Genomic DNA, 17,827 nt, shown 5'->3' with positions numbered 1-17,827 from the left:
TGAATGTTTAACTAGCCCGATTCATCCTAGCTGGACTTGCATTAGGAGTCATAAATTTTATCCACTATATTTTTTTATATTTGATGTAGGGTTGACCAGCACTCCTTATCAATATCGAGTGGGATTTCTGACATAACTCCTTCGATGATTAAATTAGGTTCTCCAAGTAGATTAAGTATAGATAGGGGTAAAAAGGATTATACCTTGATAACTGTATCTTGCTTTTGTAATTGGTTCCCCCATAGCTACTAATAATCAACAAAAAAATTTTAGAATAAAAATATTTTTAAAATATTATCTGTTCGATTGATTTTGATATTGATGGATAATGATCGAAAAAGAATCCAATTTTTGTGACATGATTGGATGGTGATAATTGATGTCTTTCGTTTCTTTAAAGATGTCGTATTGAGTTTTGAATAGAGATGTTATTTTTTTTTGGACGAGGTTGATATTGATTTCATATAAATTTTTGGCCTTCTCCTCTAATTGTTATATCTCAAGAAATAATCAAATCATATTGTTGAAAAAAATAGAAAACAAAAAAATTATTGAAGAAGCTTTTATTGAATTAACATGTCTCTCTCCTCCAAGATGACATATTGTTGTTGTTGTTGCTGCTGGCAGACTTCGATGGCTATGAAGTTTCGCTCGTCTCACCTGCTTTGTTACCATATTGGAAAAAATAGAGATAAGAAAAAAAAAATTATTGAAGAAGCTTTTATTGAATTAACATATCTCTCGTCTATTTATAGGAGGGAGGATTTCCTTGATAGAGGATTTTTCTCTATTCGAACAGATAGAGAGATTTCCTAAACTAGTAAATCTTTATCTAATTCTTTTATCTTTGGTTTTCTAAATACGGAACTATCTAAACTAAATGAAAAAGAGATTATTAGATGAGTTATTTTTCTCTCGAGTTATCTAAGTTAAATCCCTTGGATTAAGCTTTATGTCAAATGCAATCGTTCATATATGCTGCTATCTTTTCTTTTGTGAGCTTTAAATATCTGAATCACGCTCTTGCAGTCACCGTGTGATCGAGGGGAATCAAGAGCCGTCCACGACACCAAAACACGTTAATATGCGTGCAAAAGGCTAGACGACGGAGGGGTGCGGTGGCTTGTCATTGCCATGGTGGAGTTCAACCCTCGGAAGGTCGCACGTCCCCATACGAGCCCGTCAATATGGCCTGACAAGGTTTAGGGCTTAATCAGTGTGCCAAATTCAATGACCGTAACATATGCCTAACGATCAATGATGCGTGCATCACACCATCAACTGAGATTACAATGTGCCAACTGCCAGATGTGATGATAGCAGTAGACTGCCGAACATGTTGCGTATGATTCTACTGTTACGCACATTTTTATGTACGTTCTGGTGTGCTATATGATCAAAGAATGCAGCTCGCTGCTTTGATATCAGTGACCCGAGTTGATCAAACCAAGCAAGCGCTTAGGATGAAGGTGGGCGGTACAATGGACGGTCTAACATCCAAAGCAGATCATATGGTTAGATAAGTATTAATTGTCAAGCGGTCATATTCATATTGATTTTTTTCATATTTTAAATAAAAGAATATTAGGTTGAGAATGGCCCACATGTCATTAGGTCCACAACCGTGAGCGAAACCGCCCACCACTCCGTACGTGGACTGTTTGCATCCTTAAAGATAACCGTAGCCTCCAAAACTACCCCCGACCGCCCACGAAACGGCCCCAGAAGTCCCCACCGCGCCACCCTCAGCCGCGCCTCTTCCTGCTCGCCCTGTCTACTACCTCAAATGGCCGCTTTCGCCAGGAGGTCCCTTGCCACCGCCGTCTGGATCGCCGATGCCGCTGCGTGGTTGCTGGCGATTGCCGTCGTGGCGCTCTTGCTGCTATGCTCGCTGCGGGAGGGACCAGCGTCGGGCGAGCCGATCGGGGGGGCGCCGGTCCGTGGCGGGAGGCTGATGGAGCGGCGGTGCGACGAGATTTACGTGGTGGGGGAGGGGGAGACGCTCCACACCATCAGCGACAAGTGCGGAGATCCCTTCATCGTGGAGCGCAACCCGCATATCCACGACCCCGACGACGTCTTCCCCGGCCTCGTCATCAAGCTCCTCCCCTCCGAGCCCAAATAGATGGGTACATAGATAACGCTGCTCTGCTACTCTTCGCTCTTCTCTTTCACACGAATATAGGATTTGGCACACCATACCATCAATTCAGTAGAAATGAACATATAGATTGAAGATGGAATGGTTTCTTTTCCGTTCTGTAATCTGTTTCCTTTTCTCGTGTCTGATGATGGAAGATGAGAAAAAACGATGAATCGAGTTTCAAAGTTCGGTCAACGAACCATCTTTCCTCGGTTTCAGTTGCGTTCGAATCGTTGCAATCACACAATCATGTCCGCTAGCCACAGTTTGAATTTTGACTTTGACTCGCCAACTTAAGTCCAAGATTGGATAGTCGAATTCGAGTCCCATACTTACTGGAATATATGTTTATTAGGATTCTTGCAGAGTTACAGTCATGCTCTTACGACGATCGGAATCCTCACAGAATGCATATCGGAAACCCACCACAAGTTTCCTTCTGCATCATTCACATTGCTGCTTTGCCAACTCAAACTCACACTGTAGGTTTTCTTCTCGTTCTCATGTGAGAACTCCAGCGTCTCTGGTGAGACCTTCGCTGATACTCCACTGAGCTTATCCACCTTGATCTTGAATACGGTCTTCCCTGAGCGAAAACATGTCACCGTCCGATTCACTGTTATGTTATCGAAGCTCGCAGCTGCCGTTATCACTATCGCCGGGTAGTTCAGCTCCACGTCCTTGATCTTCTTGACGGTGTCGCAGGTGACTCTGCGGTGGGTGACGATCTCCACTTGCGCATCCGAGTAACCCAACCCACAGAGGTAGCCGATGTAATCGTCGACGTTGAGGTCATAGAGAAGGCCGGGGTCAGCGGCTTTTGTTGGGTTGACATGTCCGGTTCCCGTCGCGAAGAATGTCGCCGGTTGGTGCAGCTCATCGGTTATTGGCTTCCCGTCGTTGGCCACGATATCCGAAGTCGTCATGATTGCCGATTTGATCGCCGCCGGCGACCAGTCAGGATGTACGGACTTTATGAGAGCCGCAGTCCCGCTAAGATGAGGTGTCGACATGGAAGTCCCAGAAATCATGTTGAAGAACACGGTGGCCGAGTTATTCGGGGAAGGGCCTACCTCGAAGGGCCATGCCGCGAGAATGTTGACGCCTGGTCCGACCACATCGGGCTTCAGAATGCCGGGGCTTATAGAGTTAGGCCCTCGAGATGAGAAGAAACTTATTGTAGGAGATGGAGAAACCCCCAGGATTGTGCCCTTGAAAGTGATGGAGGCCACCGGCTCCTTGGACGTGTTTACGTACTTCTCGATGCTCGACCCGTTGACGTAATTAAGATGCGATGCCGGGAGGACATGGGCTTCGGCCAATGTGGTGTAGCCATCAAGTTCTCCGTTGATGAGCAACATGGCCGCGCCGCCATTGGTCTTCACTGTCTCGCCAAGTTGGATCCGAGAACCGAGCGAACGCTGACACACCACCATCTTCCCCTTCACCTCGGGCATGACCACACCAACCAGGCAATTGCGATATTCTTGTGAACTACTTGGCATCACCAGAGGCAGCATGGTGGACGAGAAGTTGGCCGGTTGAAAGGCTGTTTCACCATCGAACTCGAGACCGTTCCCGAGCTTGACGGTCGCCCTTATGTTCCGATCAATGGTGGTGGCGCCAACCGTTAGGATCCATGGAGCCTCATTGGAGAGCGTTGAAGGTGACGGGCCGGAGTTACCCCCAGCACAGCTGACGAAGATCCCTTTCTCGATCGCACTAAACGCCCCAATCGCGATAACGTCAGCGTACAGAGCACGGGGCCCTCCTCCGAGAGACAGAGACAGCACGTCCACCCCATCCTTGATCGCTGCATCCATCCCGGCGAGGACATCGGACGTTATGCAGCCGTCGGAGCTGCAGACCTTGTAGATGGATAAGTGAGCACGCGGCGCCACGCCAGCGGCGGTGCCGTTGCCACTTCCGAGCACGTTGGCGTTTTTCACGAAGTTCCCCACCGCTGTGCTCGAAGTGTGGGTTCCGTGCCCTACTTCGTCATCTGCAGCGCCTTCAGGTGCCGAGCCACCGCCGCTGCTTGTGAATATTCTTACTCCAATCACCTTGTTGTTGCATCCGATCCCATTGTGGGGACAATTCCCCTTCCATCTCGATGGTGGGGGTTCCATTCCATCGTCGCCGAATGATGGATGCCCGATCGCTAACCCGGTATCCAACACCCCGATGATAACACCCTTGCCCATGTTGGAGTTGCTCCAGAGGCCTTGGCCGGGTTGCAGGCCGAGTAGCTCAGGGGTGTGGGTCGTCAGGAGAGGCAACTTGACGTCCTGATACGACGCCAGGAACCCTTCCTTCTGCTCTATGTACCCGAGTTCCTCTTCTGTTAGCCTGGCAGCAAACCCAGTGATGGCGTCGCTGTATGCGTAGACAAAGCGTACCACACTGGAGTTCGCAGCGATCGGCGGCAGCAGCGACCGGTACCAATTCTCCAAGGCTTGGGTGCTGGCGAAGGTAGCGTTCTCGGGAAGCCGCATTCGAATTATGTATGTCCGCAGCTTTGAAGCATCGGCATCTTTGATTTCCCGGTCAATTGGAGAAGCATCAGGGGAAGCAGGCATCACTGGAGAAAGACCGGACAAAAGGAGGAGAGCAAGGAAACAGAGAACCCATGTGCTAAGATTCTCCATTGAGGAAAACAAGGAACTCGAAAGCAACAGCGGAAGAAGGGGTTTGAGCTCTGGTATTCAAGTTCCTGTAACAATGCTTGCATTTGTAGGGAGCCACTGTTGACTAAAGACAAACATAGAACGGTTTCTGAAGTGTCTCAGTCTCGGAAGAAGTCTGCAAGCAATTAAGAAGTGGACTGAACCCGTTCCGAGCGTTGCAAAACGAACGGTCAAATGACAGTCTAACCGTTGACTTATCAGACAAGTTTCATCAACACTGTCCAACATGGCGCCCACGTGTACAGCTGTCCAGTATGTGACACTGATATCTTTCACCACGTGTACAGCCGCCACCATGTCTCCTTATTCGATAACGGTCATTATAATCAATAACGATTGTCTCGTTACATCTATATAACGACTGTTACGATTTATTAGTATAAACTACATGATATAACGTGATCATACTTCCCCAAAACAAATTACATCTAATCAATCAATTTAGTATCTTCAATAATTTTTCTTATCTTCTATTATTTTCATCATGGTATCAGAATAGTGAGAAAAACGAAGCTTCACTCTTACCTTCGGCCAGCGACCAACACCGTTGAGAAAAAAGCGACCAACGTCGCTGCAGCCAAATTCCTAAGAGGTTCCGTGGCCAATCCTCATCTTCCTCATCGCGATAGTCTTCATTGATCATCCCATCTGCTCACCAAGGAGAACGAAGGACGGACTTAAGAGGAACGAAGGACGGACTTAAGGAGAACGAAAGAAACACTTGTGCCAATCTTCATCTTCCTCACCAAGAAGAATGAAGGACGGACTTAAGGAGAACGAAGGACGGACTTAAGAAAAACGAAGATATTTCATTCCCTTAATCTACGATCTTTTGGAGACTCATTTATATCCACGGTTAACTGATACGTTTTACCATGATGGATGAATCTCGTTTATTTAGGCTGAAGTCTACAGCAAACAAGAGTTGTCGGAAAAGAGAAAAATGAGCCTCGTCGTCAGAGGTTAACGATCCCCGCAAGTAAGCGGCCGAAAAAGAGGTTAACGATCGTGCGTATGATGTTTCTTGAAATCATGATCGGTAGGGGTGAAAGATTGCTTCCTGCTGCTTGCAGTAGCGAGGGGGAGGCACGTGGGCTCCTTTATCCTCGTCACTGCTGAGGTGAAAGTGGGCCAAAATTAACATCTACTTTATTCCCTACCAATAACTCAATCGAGAAGGAGATGGAAGGGAAAAGGCTTTGCGGTGAATGGCATGGCGTGTATTTGGTTGCTGGCCATGATAGACCTGAAAGGGGAACCTTGGACTGTTGGGTGAGAAAGGAGAACACAGTGGTAGCATACTGGAATGCACTGCTCTGATACTATCTAAAAGCTTAGTTAATATCATGTTTGATAAAATGTTTTCTGAACTAAAATATGCTTTGAAATGAACTAATATTTTATGGGAAAAGCGTCACCTCCGTTATCGGATTCGGATTCGGATTCTTCAGGACCCAACCCGTCATACCGGTTACCGACGCGTGGTTCTGTAGAACGAACGCGTTGTAAGGCAGACCAGCGACAGTGTCATGTTTCTTTCCGCAGAAGACTGACACATGTCAGACGACTGCTCTGTCCCGTCGCCGACGTAACGACCGTCGGACGTCCAACGTTAGTTCCGTCAGCCAATGACGGTGGTCCCAGCCGTCGTAACTAACGTTCCGCCGTCAGTTTCATCCGTTATGGCGGTGGCTTTGGGTTCCTCGTACGAGGGAGGGGCACTTTTGACTTTTTGCGTGGCAGGGGTAACCCGCTGTTCTTTTTAATCCTGGCGAAATTGCAAGACGGCGAACAGACCAATCTTATGATTGTTGATGTGGGCGAGGAGAAGGAACCGAAGCTTGCGGGGTCAGAGACACTAACCCGCTCATCTTCTTCGGATCGTGTCGTGCGTGCTTCCTTCGTTTTCGTTGGCCCCGCGTTGCTTCCCTCTTCCATGTCCATACTGCTGCTCTGCTTCCGTTGCTCAGTCCGGAATGCCGCATGAAAAGAACTCGCCGCCGCCGGAACACGAGGAAGAGGAAGAGTCACAGCAGACACAGCCGCTACGACAACAGGGCTTCCCGCCTCACAAGGTTGCCCGCGTCTCATCAGATGAAGGTTACCGCTTTAGTCTTCTTCTTCTTCTTCACCCTTTCTTTCTGTAAGATTTAGCTCTGAGATAGTGTTGGTGGTGGCGATTGCTTTAGTGACCATGGCGGCGCCGTCGTCACTGATGCTGGGTTTGGGACTTGGGCTGGGGAGAGGGCCAGGAGCTGCCAAACCGGTCTTCACCTTCATGCAGCTGCAAGAGCTGGAGCATCAGGCCCTTATCTACAAATACATGGCGGCCGGCCTACCCGTCCCCGTCCACCTCGTCCTCCCCATCTGGAAGAGCGTCGCCGCCTCCTCCTTCGGCGCCTACGTCTATCCCTCCTGTAGTAACACCCCCCTCCCATCCTGATCTATGCCCTTCAACCTTGCTTGCGTCCATTCATTTGCTTATGTTGTCGTCCCTTTGGGATTTGGATGTACGTAACCGAGTTGTGCTGGCTCGAGGCAGTGACGGGCTACGGTAGCTTGTGCTTGGACTACCGCAACAGCATGGAGCCGGAGCCGGGACGGTGCCGGAGGACCGACGGCAAGAAGTGGCGGTGCTCCAGAGACGTCGTCCCCGACCAGAAATACTGCGAGCGACACATGCACCGGGGCCGCAACCGTTCAAGAAAGCCCGTGGAAGCAGGAGCTGCCGGTGGCGGAGACACGACCTCCACCGTCGTTCCCACGGCACAACATGACAGCAACAGCAGCAGCACCCAACTATCCATCTTGATCCCAGCGAACGGACGCCAGCTGCTGCCCACGATGGCCGGCGGCGGCGGCGGCGGCGGCCCTGTGTCTCAGCCGGAGCTGGGCATTCTCCACAATGGCACTGCTTGTAAAACCGCGACCCCTTGAGGCTTTTCTGCAAGACCTTCTGCTCTCTTTAATTTCTGCAATCTGTGGCTTCTTGTCTGATCTCTCGGTTAGATTTGGCTGTCGGAGAAGACACCGCAGGCGGACACGCTGGTGCGCAGCGACAGCAGATATAGAAACCCAGGGTCCCATGAACCATAGTTCATTAGAACCCACCACCGTTTCAGTCTTTCTCCTCTCTAGGTAAGTGGGTGGGTGGTAGCTTCGTCTCCATTCTCGTGGCCACAGGCAGTGAGAGACAGCTCAGTGGTATGGCCTGCCATGGTGAATCAATTCTTCCCAGCTCTGACATGTCAAGGCGGTGGTGCAGCCTTATTTTGTATATGAAATTGTTCTGTACTGACAGCTTTGGTATACGACGACCCCATGTGGGGGTGCAATATGTACACGAGCACTGTTGTCGTTAATGCTGCACGCTTCACCGTTTGAAATGGAAGAAGATGCCTTCTGGGAAATCGTAGCAAAATGGAAGCCTTCCTTTTGATGCTTCGATATGTGAGTATGATCTTAAACTAATAGACACAGATTAAAAGGAAGCTTAGCGATTACGTAATATTGTTCCGGAAAGAGGTTTATGATGTCCAAGATGCGTTAAATCGGCGAGAAATGTTTCATAGAAAAATGTACAATCATGCGGAAGGCATATTAGTAGGAAGTGGTCAAGATATCATCGAACGAAAGTATGATTTCTCCCATGGATTTGATCGAGGAAAAAGAAAGTTTGAGGGGACTTCTTGATATGTCGCATCAGTCTATCTTAGATAAATAAATACATAAAAGTGGTACTGTCTTTGCAAGTAACTTAATCAATCAAGTTTTTATAGCGTTCTCTTTCTGCTTTATTATCGTAAAATTATTTTTTTTATTTTTTTAAAAATAACATTACTCATAACCTTTGTGCTCTTTATGTTTCGTGATCATCATGTTGATTGTCAAGCCTTCTTTATGTTTGTGATCATCATCGTCTTCTCTGTCGTGTCGATTGTCGGGCCTTCTCTATGTTTCATGATCGTCAACGTGGTGAGAAAGAAAACAATCACGATGGGGCTTCTCCTCCCTCCTCCTCGAGCTCTTTTGCTTCCTGATCGAGTGACAACGAGGGGCAAAAGCAAGATAAGATATATGCTTTCAATGCAAAAGGTATGAAATATAGGAGACAAGAGAAGAGGGTCAAGGATGTGCTCCTTAAAAATGACATGACGGGAGGCTTCCAAGACAGAGGCAAGTAGGGAAATGATAATAACAATCTAAACTATGATGAGGAATAGAGGACAAGGAACAATGTAAACTATGATGGAGAATAGAGGGCAAGGATGACAACTTCATGACAAAGCCTCGATAGCACCTTATCATTGGCAAATGAGGGCAAGGCTAGGTTAGAGTGCAAGGGCGAGGATGAATGTGATGGGTGTGAGTGCACCTATAGCGGCAAATGAGGGCGAGGACGTGATGACAATAACGACAAATGAGGGGTGAAGGCAAACATAACCATTGACAAAATAGACGCTAAGGATAATCTCATTTTTTAGAAGTTGAGCATGTTATGTGAAAATAAAGTTAAAAGGGGCGTAAGGAAAAAAAAAAAGAGGGAAACTTCAGATTTTTTTTGTTTTTGTTTTGGAATTTGGCCTTAAACATTCTTCAAAATCCTTAATAATCGATGACAAATGAAACACATGTCGATTACACTTGGTAGAGAGCAAGCTTGTAGTAGTGACACTCAATTAAGATGGAAATATATACTTGGTGTGAGTGTCAAATGAATCAGGTGATTCCATTAGGATCATTCTATCAATCCGATATTATGCATCTGTAAGAGAGATTAATCAGTGAGTTCACATCTTAGTTGCGGAAGCACGCGTGACTGAGAACTCGAGTGCACGCAAGTCAAGCGAGCTCGTGAAGGCTCGCCACTGTGTCCTCACCTCGGCTCCTCCAATTTGGATCTTTCCTTTTCTCAGTCTTCCCGTGCGCATTGCCACACCGAGATCGCTCACCTTCTCTCCCCCCCCACCGCATCCCACCCGTGACATGTTGTTCTGCTGCAGCTCCCTTCCCCTTTCCTTTCTTCCTGAAAAGCTGTGGCCACCATCCATCAACTCTTCTCATCGGCCAACCACCCCCCAACCCCATAACATCATCACGTTACTTCAATTCGTGGCTCAAAATGCATGCACAGGTAAAAGGGATCCCATGTTCACGTACATTCGTAAAATGTCTATATATACTCGCACCAGACCCTGATGGACCTTCCCCAGCTTCCCCACCCCTTCCAATAAGAATGACCTCTGCGCCTTCTTCCTCTTCTTCTTCCACCGAGCACCACTTCGTTGACATCCATCCGGTGCTGAGCGACGGCAACGATAACGTTAACAGGCTCAGAGAGCGCCAGTCTTCCAACACGGCCGTCAAGTTTCGAAGAGGAAGTGGCGGCGGGGGAGGGGACGTCGCGAGGACACAACCTCAGATGTCGACGTTTAGCCGGCAGATCTCCCTGGAGAGCGGCATGGCGGTGTTGAACATGGAGAAGAAGAACGTCAAGGGTGGAAGCAACAGCAACACCAAAGAGGAGCAACGGGTTTTGTTGCGGAACGGGAAGAGCTTAGGCGGTCTTAATGTTGCCGGCGGGGACGCTGGCCAGAGGAAAGGAGATTTCAGCATATTCCGGACGAAGTCGACGCTCGGGGCGAGGCAGAATTCCTTGATGCCATTGAGAAAGGAGAACGAGCCCGATCTGACCCACGGCGAGGGCGTTCCCGGATCAACCGGAGCAGACGAGAGGGTCAACAAGAGCGTCCCCGCAGGAAGATACTTCGCGGCTCTTCGAGGGCCAGAGCTGGACCAAGTCAGGGTAAGCAACATCCACCTCCAAATGCCATCGATCATCGTGTCTCTGTAGTTACTGGTGCAAAGATATCAGAGAGCGATGCCATGTGGTGCAGGATTCCGAGGACATCCTCCTGCCCAAGGACGAGGTGTGGCCGTTCCTCCTCCGATTCCCGATCGGGTGCTTCGGTATCTGCCTCGGCCTCGGGAGCCAGGCTATACTGTGGGGAGCCCTGGCGTCGAGCCCGGCCATGGCGTTCCTCCGCGTCTCCCCCTACATCAACATCGCCTTGTGGCTCCTCGCTCTCGTCATCCTCGTCTCCGTCTCCGTCACTTACACCCTCAAGTGCATCTTCTACTTCGAGGCCATCCGCCGCGAGTACTTCCACCCGGTACGGGTGAACTTCTTCTTCGCGCCCTGGATCGCCTGCATGTTCCTGGCCATCGGGACACCGCCGAGGTGGGTGCCGAAGCATCTCCACCCGGCCATCTGGTGCGCCTTCATCGCGCCCGTCTTCGTCCTGGAGGTCAAGATCTACGGGCAGTGGCTGTCCGGGGGGAAGCGCCGGCTGTGCAAGGTGGCCAACCCGTCGTCCCACCTCTCCGTGGTCGGAAACTTCGTCGGGGCCATTCTGGCGGCCAAGGTGGGGTGGGGGGAGGCCGGTAAGTTCCTGTGGGCAGTCGGCCTGGCGCACTACGTCTGCGTGTTCGTGACCCTGTACCAGAGGCTGCCCACCAACGAGGCTCTGCCCAAGGAGCTGCACCCCGTGTACTCCATGTTCATCGCGACGCCGTCGGCCGCGAGCATCGCGTGGACTACCATCTACGGGAAGTTCGACGCCGTGTCGACGACATTCTACTTCATCGCCCTCTTCCTGTATTGCTCACTCGTCGTCCGCATCAATTTCTTCAGAGGATTCAAGTAAGGAAACATCCCCGAGACCTTCACTCGAAAGCTCACATCTTGCTCAAATTGACCGACTCTAAGCCATGATTCCGTGGTGTCTGTTCTGAAGGTTCTCGGTGGCATGGTGGTCGTACACGTTTCCGATGACGACGGCTTCGCTCGCCACCATCAAGTACGCGGAATCGGCTCCCTGTTTCGTCAGCAGGGGCCTGGCGTTGAGCCTCTCGCTCATGTCCTCCACCATGGTGTCTCTGCTGTTCGTGTCGACGCTCCTCCACGCATTCGTCTGGCGCTCCTTGTTCCCCAACGACCTCGCCATCGCCATCACCAAGAGCAGGAACGGTGGAGCGAAGGCGCACGGCAAGGAGAAGAAGGCCGACAGGAAAGGCTACGACATTAAACGCTGGGCGAAGCAGTCCCCGCTCTCCCTCGTCTCCTCCATCAGAAAGGGAAACTCCGCAGATAAGGATTCAGAAGGGAAGTGAAAATGGTGGTCGTGATAATAATACTATGCATGATAGGGAAGAGATTGATATTGAGGTCAGGTTTCTGAATGTTTATATTATTATGTTTTTTTTTGGGGGGTCTTTTCTGGGGGTGAGGGAAGAGAAGCACATAATTGTGATCAAGAAAAAGACCTATTGAAATAGAACAAGACATGACAGTAAGCCATGCATCAAATGTTGTACCTCAATGATGATTTAATGACCATGAATAGCCTGGAAGCAAACCAGAGACGACGAACATGTAACATCGCAGCTAATTCACAGCCGAGAGAAAGAAGCATACAGGACAGGAAGGCAATTGCCATTATGCTCCAACATTTGCACCTTTGATCATTAAAAAAAAGGGCTGATCCTAAACCTTCATGAGCTAAAATTGATTATGCTAAACCTTCATGAGCTAAAATTGATTATGCTAAACCTTCATGAGCTTTACATGTCAACAATATCACCAATGAAACGTCCAACTAGTGGTTGCAGAAACAATAAGAGAACTAAAAGGCGTAAATTGCCCAAGAATATTGCAATCTTATCTATCAATAATGAAGTTGATGCCACAAACAAGTTACATGAAAGATAATACACAGTTTGAGATCGTGTAGTTTCACAAATCCTGCATCAATGATGTCCATACATGTAATAATCATCTCCTATTTGTTACCTTTTACAGTATTTGCTGCGTAGTAGTCTCACGTAGATCATACAGATCATACCATGAGCTCATTTCCTGTAGTAAATCAGCAAGGGAAAAAATGTGCAATTCAGCAAGGGCGAAAAAGAGTGGAAAATCAGCAAGGAAGCTCCACCAATGTAAAAATAAACTCTACATGCTCCAAGTAATGGGTTTGAATCTGTTCAGGCTAACTAAGCTCATCCTCCACTTGAAGGGTTTGAAGAGTTCTCTTGGCATAGATAGTAATAGCTGCAGTGGCAGCGGCTGCAATGCAGAAGCCAATTACGTCGTAGATAACCTGTTCCAGTGAAAGGAAACCCCCAGTGTTGGTTGCATCTGCTAAGCTTTGAAGTAGTCTTCCGCTGCTCTTGCAAGTCACACAACAATGAAATGAAGTTAGTTCTTGCCTTGGAGATAAAGTTTTTACTGTGTAAAAACTTCAGAAATCTGATGTAACAAGGCAGCCTAGCATCCAATAAAACAAAAAATGCACAAAAAAAAAACATGATTTCTACATCATTTTCAAGTTCTGAAAATTTTTATCTTTGCATATGAAGAAAGAAGAATGTAATGCCAAACATGCACTTGGTTGTTAGAAATTCTCCAAGTTAACAACATTCTTAGTCAAGGAAACTTGTGGGCATTCAACTGGTAATAGATTATACATTCACACTCTGCTGAAGCAAAAACCACCTAAGGTCAGTCCGGGTCACCATCAATGTGTGATCAACATGTAGGATCCAGGTAACATAAATGATCCTAATCACACTAAGATAGGATTAATTATAAAATCCTTCAACTGTCCCAACTGGGTTGCTTCTGCATAAATGGGCCATGGATCTGGTTGATGTTGATATTTCATGCTGGAATGAGCATCTCAATCTGACACAAAGATTGACCCAGATGGGCAAGGCTCCCAAAAATTAAACAAATTCAAAATAGTGTTGTCCAATAAAATTGGATTCAACACCTAGGAATTTGAGTATGCCCAACCTACTATGTTGAATTGGTAAATTTGACTTCAATTCATAATGAACTTGCTCCTGCACTGATGGTTTGTTTCATTGCAAAGTTAAATATGTATTTTTTATCATAAAAAAAAAGTAAATTAGACATCTCCGACAAGTAAGCCTTCAAACACAAGCTAATCAGCATGAAACAGGTACAAAGTATAAAATTATACTACAATGTCATGAAAAAAATATATGTGAAATAGATACAAGTACCGAAGTCTATAATCTAACTTGAGGAGGAATTAGTATAGGCATCAAAGGACACGCTAAAAGCCAACAGTCACTAAAACACAGCCACCAAATGAAAAAAAAAACAACTGCAATGGTAATAACTAATAGCATTACAAAATGATAACAACTGAGAATACAAATTTTAAGGAAAAAAATAGACGAAAACACAATTGCAGAGCCTCCTCCATGGGAGACAAGAAAATATGCTTTTCATGAACCACCCCTGCAAACATGGAAGTGAGAAGGTTTGATCTTTGGCAACCATGCCAAAAGAAAAGGAGAAGAAAGAGATGCAAAGAGAAAATATAACATAAGAAAAGGCCTTCTGCTCTCAATTATTCCCACAGATTAACCAAAAAGCCTTGAGACAGGTCCAAGTAGATGGGAAAAATTGTATTGCACATTAGAAATATTTTCAAAGTACATATGTTTAGCTGCCACAGACAATATATTCTCATAACTAATCAATTAATTACCCTACATTGTGCATATTCACATAACATTTGAAAGCTTAAAATTGTGCATTATAACAGCAAAACATGGGATGGGTCACTTAGAAAGTAGGACAGAGCAATGATACTATGATGTCTCATAAACAAATACTTGTTTGACCGACTGAATTTAACAAAATTTAACTCTAGAGATCAAGATTTACAAACTTCAACTTCAAGTACCCGAGGAATATAAAAATGAGCATAAAATAAATGTGAGGAGTAATCTAAAATAAGAAATAACTCATATATCTAGCAGAGCTGGACAGCAAAGAAAGCAAAAAGTAAGAGAATGTTTTGATTTGCTTCAGAAGCCAGAAAGAATAGTATGGAAGCAAAGAATCGCATGGCTCAACAGAAATATAAACTACAATAACGATCACTAAGGATTATATATAGTGGCGGCTGGAATGATTTGGTTCATACTATTCATGATTAAACCAAACAAAAAAATGCAAATTAATATATAAAACATATGGAGTCCATAATACATCAGAATTACTAACCAAGGAATAAACATAAATAAGCAATTAAAATTATGTAAAATAAACAGCATTTGTTAATACCTAACTAAAAATGACAACAAATTGTCATAAGAAAATTAAATTTTCAACAGATTTAACTGCCAACAACAAAAATTAAAGATATGGGGTCAACATATGGACAAACTTACGGTATCTACAACATAAACCAAAAGGTCAAAGGGAAGACAGTAAAACATTTTCAGTTATATTTTCAATCTTCTGAAAACCTCAGTTGTCAATGGTCTCCAAAATTGATGGACAAAGTAAACAAAAAAAAGAAAAGAGACTAGTAACATTTTTTCCTAGTAAACATCAGTTATCAACAAATTATCTGTTGTTTCACATGGGCTCCGATACATAGTTGTGTTCAACACACTATTGTTAGTTATTTCTTATTCTACATTACAGAGGTAAAATTCTCAACCAGAAGAATTCGTTGTATAAGTACAAGGAGGACCAAATTGCTGCTTTAAGATGCTAGCACTAGGATTCATTTAGCTCTTGAAATAAACTAAAGTGATATCATGATAACAGCTTGGGTCAAGTCATACTATATCTTGAACAAACAAATCTAAATAGATTGGTGATAAATTCTGATAAATACATAAGTACAACTCAAATCAAAACCACCAAGCCTGTGCTATCATACAACTATTCTGAAGTATATCTATCCAGTATATATGTAACCAGAACGAATATCATTAGAAAGAAAGCTATCCAAGTCAACAAAAATAAAGAAAGGCCAGTAAGATACGGCGGCAGCAAAAAGGAAATCATATCTTGCGTAGATGTAGACTAGAGCAGCTTTGTCAGAAGAAAATTCAAAGCATTAGTACCATACTAACCTGTAAATTGTAATGAAGGTCTCATGGATGGTTCCTACAAGTGAACCTGATATATACGGACCATATTCAACATTGGTTGCAACAGCTGCATAATTAAAAATAATATACGGAAATGGTGAAATCCTGAGTAAAACAACAGCTCGAAATTGATGAAACCAATCTCCTTCACCAGCTAATTTAACAATAGCTGCTTTTTTGGGCCATTTCTCCAACCATCTCTACAAAATGAGAACCAGAGTTACCAAAAATTATCTTAAGCTTTTAAACAGATAAATTAGGAAAAAAAAAGTAGAGACTAACATGTATATTGTGACGAAAAAATGATCCAACAAAAAAAGGCAGTGACATGCCAATACTGCTCCCTGCCATAATTAGCAGAAAGCCATAGCCATAACCAAAAGTCATCCCAGCTATCCACATACAAGGTGATGAAGGTAAAATCATAGTCGGAAACAGTGCAATACAAGCAAAAAGTAACAAGCCAAGAACTGGTCTGCTGAATGTTGCCATCTCCCAGTTCAAGAATGGTATAACCACCTGTCAGAAGAATAAAATCTATCAGAATAAGCCAGAAAAATATAGAAAAAAGGCTTAAAATGGAAGCATACACTTCTATGATACATGCTGAAGGAATCCATCTTCAATTTTAACTTGAGAAAGCAATGCTACCTTGAAGTTTGCTATATATTTTATAATGAGCATGTTATAGATGCATCAACTTCCACACCAAAAAACAAAATCTTTAGAGATTTTAAAGCATTGTGGCCTGTACTCAGTTCTTTTGAGCTTAAGGTCTTAAACAAAAGCAAGATGGTATCTGCCGGTAGCCTTGTGTGTTGCCCTTGCTTTTAATTACTTGAAAGATTAAAAAAAAAACCTAGCTGCAAAATATGGAAGATTCAGAATTACAACCCAGATCTCTTAATGCAATTTGGTACTTCAGCTAATTTTTTGTTCTTATTTGATGCGTAAAGCATTTATAACAATCAAATTACATGGAAAAAAAAATCCAGTACAACAATTAGAAAATTGAACAATATATTAGATTTAATGATACCAGTATGATCATTGTAATTTACTTCTATCACCAATAATTATCTGAACCTCTACCATGTGCATGACAGCAAACAAATCCTCTTAGCTAAATTTGGTAGAAATTTCAGCACCCCGGGAATATTTTTTTCACTAAAATCAACCTATTGTTTCTTCCGTTAATTAATTAGCACAGAGATCAACACAAAGCGGTAAATGATGTGCATAATTAATCAATGAGCAAGAAATGAATAAAAAATGACCTTTCTGATGATCAAAGGGCCGGCAAAGATGATGAGAGGCACCGCTGCGGCGCACAAGCAAACGCCCAAGAGGACCACCCTGATCCACCACCAAACCGAATTGCACCTCCTGTAGGGGCATTGCGGCAGCACCCCGGCAACCCCCCGGGGCTCGCCATCCCCCAACCTCACGTAATCCCCATTCACCTCCCCCGCCCCCAACTTCGTATCCAGAACAACGATGTTCTCAACATCCTGAGCCCGGTAGGTCATCGCGCCGCGGAATTAGATCAACCGATCATCCGAATCCCGCAAGGAACCTCGCGTGGGACCAGAATTGCCCCAGAAGAAAGAGGGGGAAACCGATCTAGGCGGCTGATGCCCCCGCAAGGAACCGGAGGGCGGGCGTGGAGAAGCTCGAAGGGGAGGAGAAATCGGATACGCCCCTGGATTTCCACTAAAATTTGGGCGAGAAGGAGGTAAGATTCATTTTCTTCTTCGTTTCCGGAACAAACCTAAAGGCTGAGCCGTTGCTCATAATACCAATGCGGAAAAGAATATGAAGAAGGCGGCATAGAGAGAGAGTTAAAAATACTCTAATATCGAAAACTAAATAATTCTTTTGTAGGCGTTTGTTGGACGAAACGATTTACCCCCCTTAGCACGTTCCATGGCCACTGGGGCCCATGCTTGTGACGGAGTCCGTATCTGTCTCCAATCGGCTTCGGTAGGATTTCTTCGCGAACCTTTCGAGT

At 45.4% G+C, this 17,827-nt stretch overlaps 5 protein-coding genes across 5 annotated transcripts; 3 read left to right on the top strand and 2 right to left on the bottom strand.

Annotated features, from left to right (window-relative positions):
- Positions 1–1,689: 1,689 nt before the first annotated feature.
- LOC135627392 (uncharacterized) lies at positions 1,690–2,986 on the top strand. Its single transcript, XM_065133477.1, has 2 exons — positions 1,690–2,129; positions 2,849–2,986. The coding sequence occupies exon 1, from the start codon at positions 1,787–1,789 to the stop codon at positions 2,123–2,125; it is 339 nt and encodes a 112-aa protein (XP_064989549.1). The 5' UTR covers positions 1,690–1,786; the 3' UTR covers positions 2,126–2,129; positions 2,849–2,986.
- On the bottom strand, positions 2,384–4,922 carry LOC135627391 (subtilisin-like protease). Its single transcript, XM_065133476.1, has one exon. It carries the CDS (start codon positions 4,789–4,791, stop codon positions 2,518–2,520), a length of 2,274 nt encoding a protein of 757 aa, XP_064989548.1. The 5' UTR covers positions 4,792–4,922; the 3' UTR covers positions 2,384–2,517.
- A 1,713-nt stretch (positions 4,923–6,635) lies between these two features.
- LOC135627523 (growth-regulating factor 10-like) lies at positions 6,636–7,808 on the top strand. Its single transcript, XM_065133653.1, has 3 exons — positions 6,636–6,930; positions 7,020–7,247; positions 7,373–7,808. The coding sequence occupies exons 1-3, from the start codon at positions 6,807–6,809 to the stop codon at positions 7,765–7,767; spliced, it is 747 nt and encodes a 248-aa protein (XP_064989725.1). The 5' UTR covers positions 6,636–6,806; the 3' UTR covers positions 7,768–7,808.
- Positions 7,809–10,041: 2,233 nt separating this feature from the next.
- Positions 10,042–12,255, top strand: LOC135626744 (guard cell S-type anion channel SLAC1-like). Its single transcript, XM_065132322.1, has 3 exons — positions 10,042–10,636; positions 10,728–11,533; positions 11,628–12,255. The coding sequence occupies exons 1-3, from the start codon at positions 10,067–10,069 to the stop codon at positions 12,001–12,003; spliced, it is 1,752 nt and encodes a 583-aa protein (XP_064988394.1). The 5' UTR covers positions 10,042–10,066; the 3' UTR covers positions 12,004–12,255.
- Positions 12,256–12,516: 261 nt separating this feature from the next.
- On the bottom strand, positions 12,517–17,631 carry LOC135626746 (uncharacterized). The gene is made up of 4 exons (XM_065132324.1): positions 17,094–17,631; positions 16,099–16,335; positions 15,799–16,016; positions 12,517–13,056 (listed from the first exon to the last, which is right to left on the bottom strand). The coding sequence occupies exons 1-4, from the start codon at positions 17,343–17,345 to the stop codon at positions 12,882–12,884; spliced, it is 882 nt and encodes a 293-aa protein (XP_064988396.1). The 5' UTR covers positions 17,346–17,631; the 3' UTR covers positions 12,517–12,881.
- Positions 17,632–17,827: the final 196 nt, after the last annotated feature.

The sequence above is a fragment of the Musa acuminata genome, chromosome BXJ2-11 (genome assembly GCF_036884655.1).
Source record: "Musa acuminata AAA Group cultivar baxijiao chromosome BXJ2-11, Cavendish_Baxijiao_AAA, whole genome shotgun sequence".
Classification (NCBI taxonomy): domain Eukaryota; kingdom Viridiplantae; phylum Streptophyta; class Magnoliopsida; order Zingiberales; family Musaceae; genus Musa; species Musa acuminata.
The sequence above is the reverse complement of the archived record's forward strand: the minus strand, read 5'-3'. Positions and strand labels throughout refer to the sequence as shown.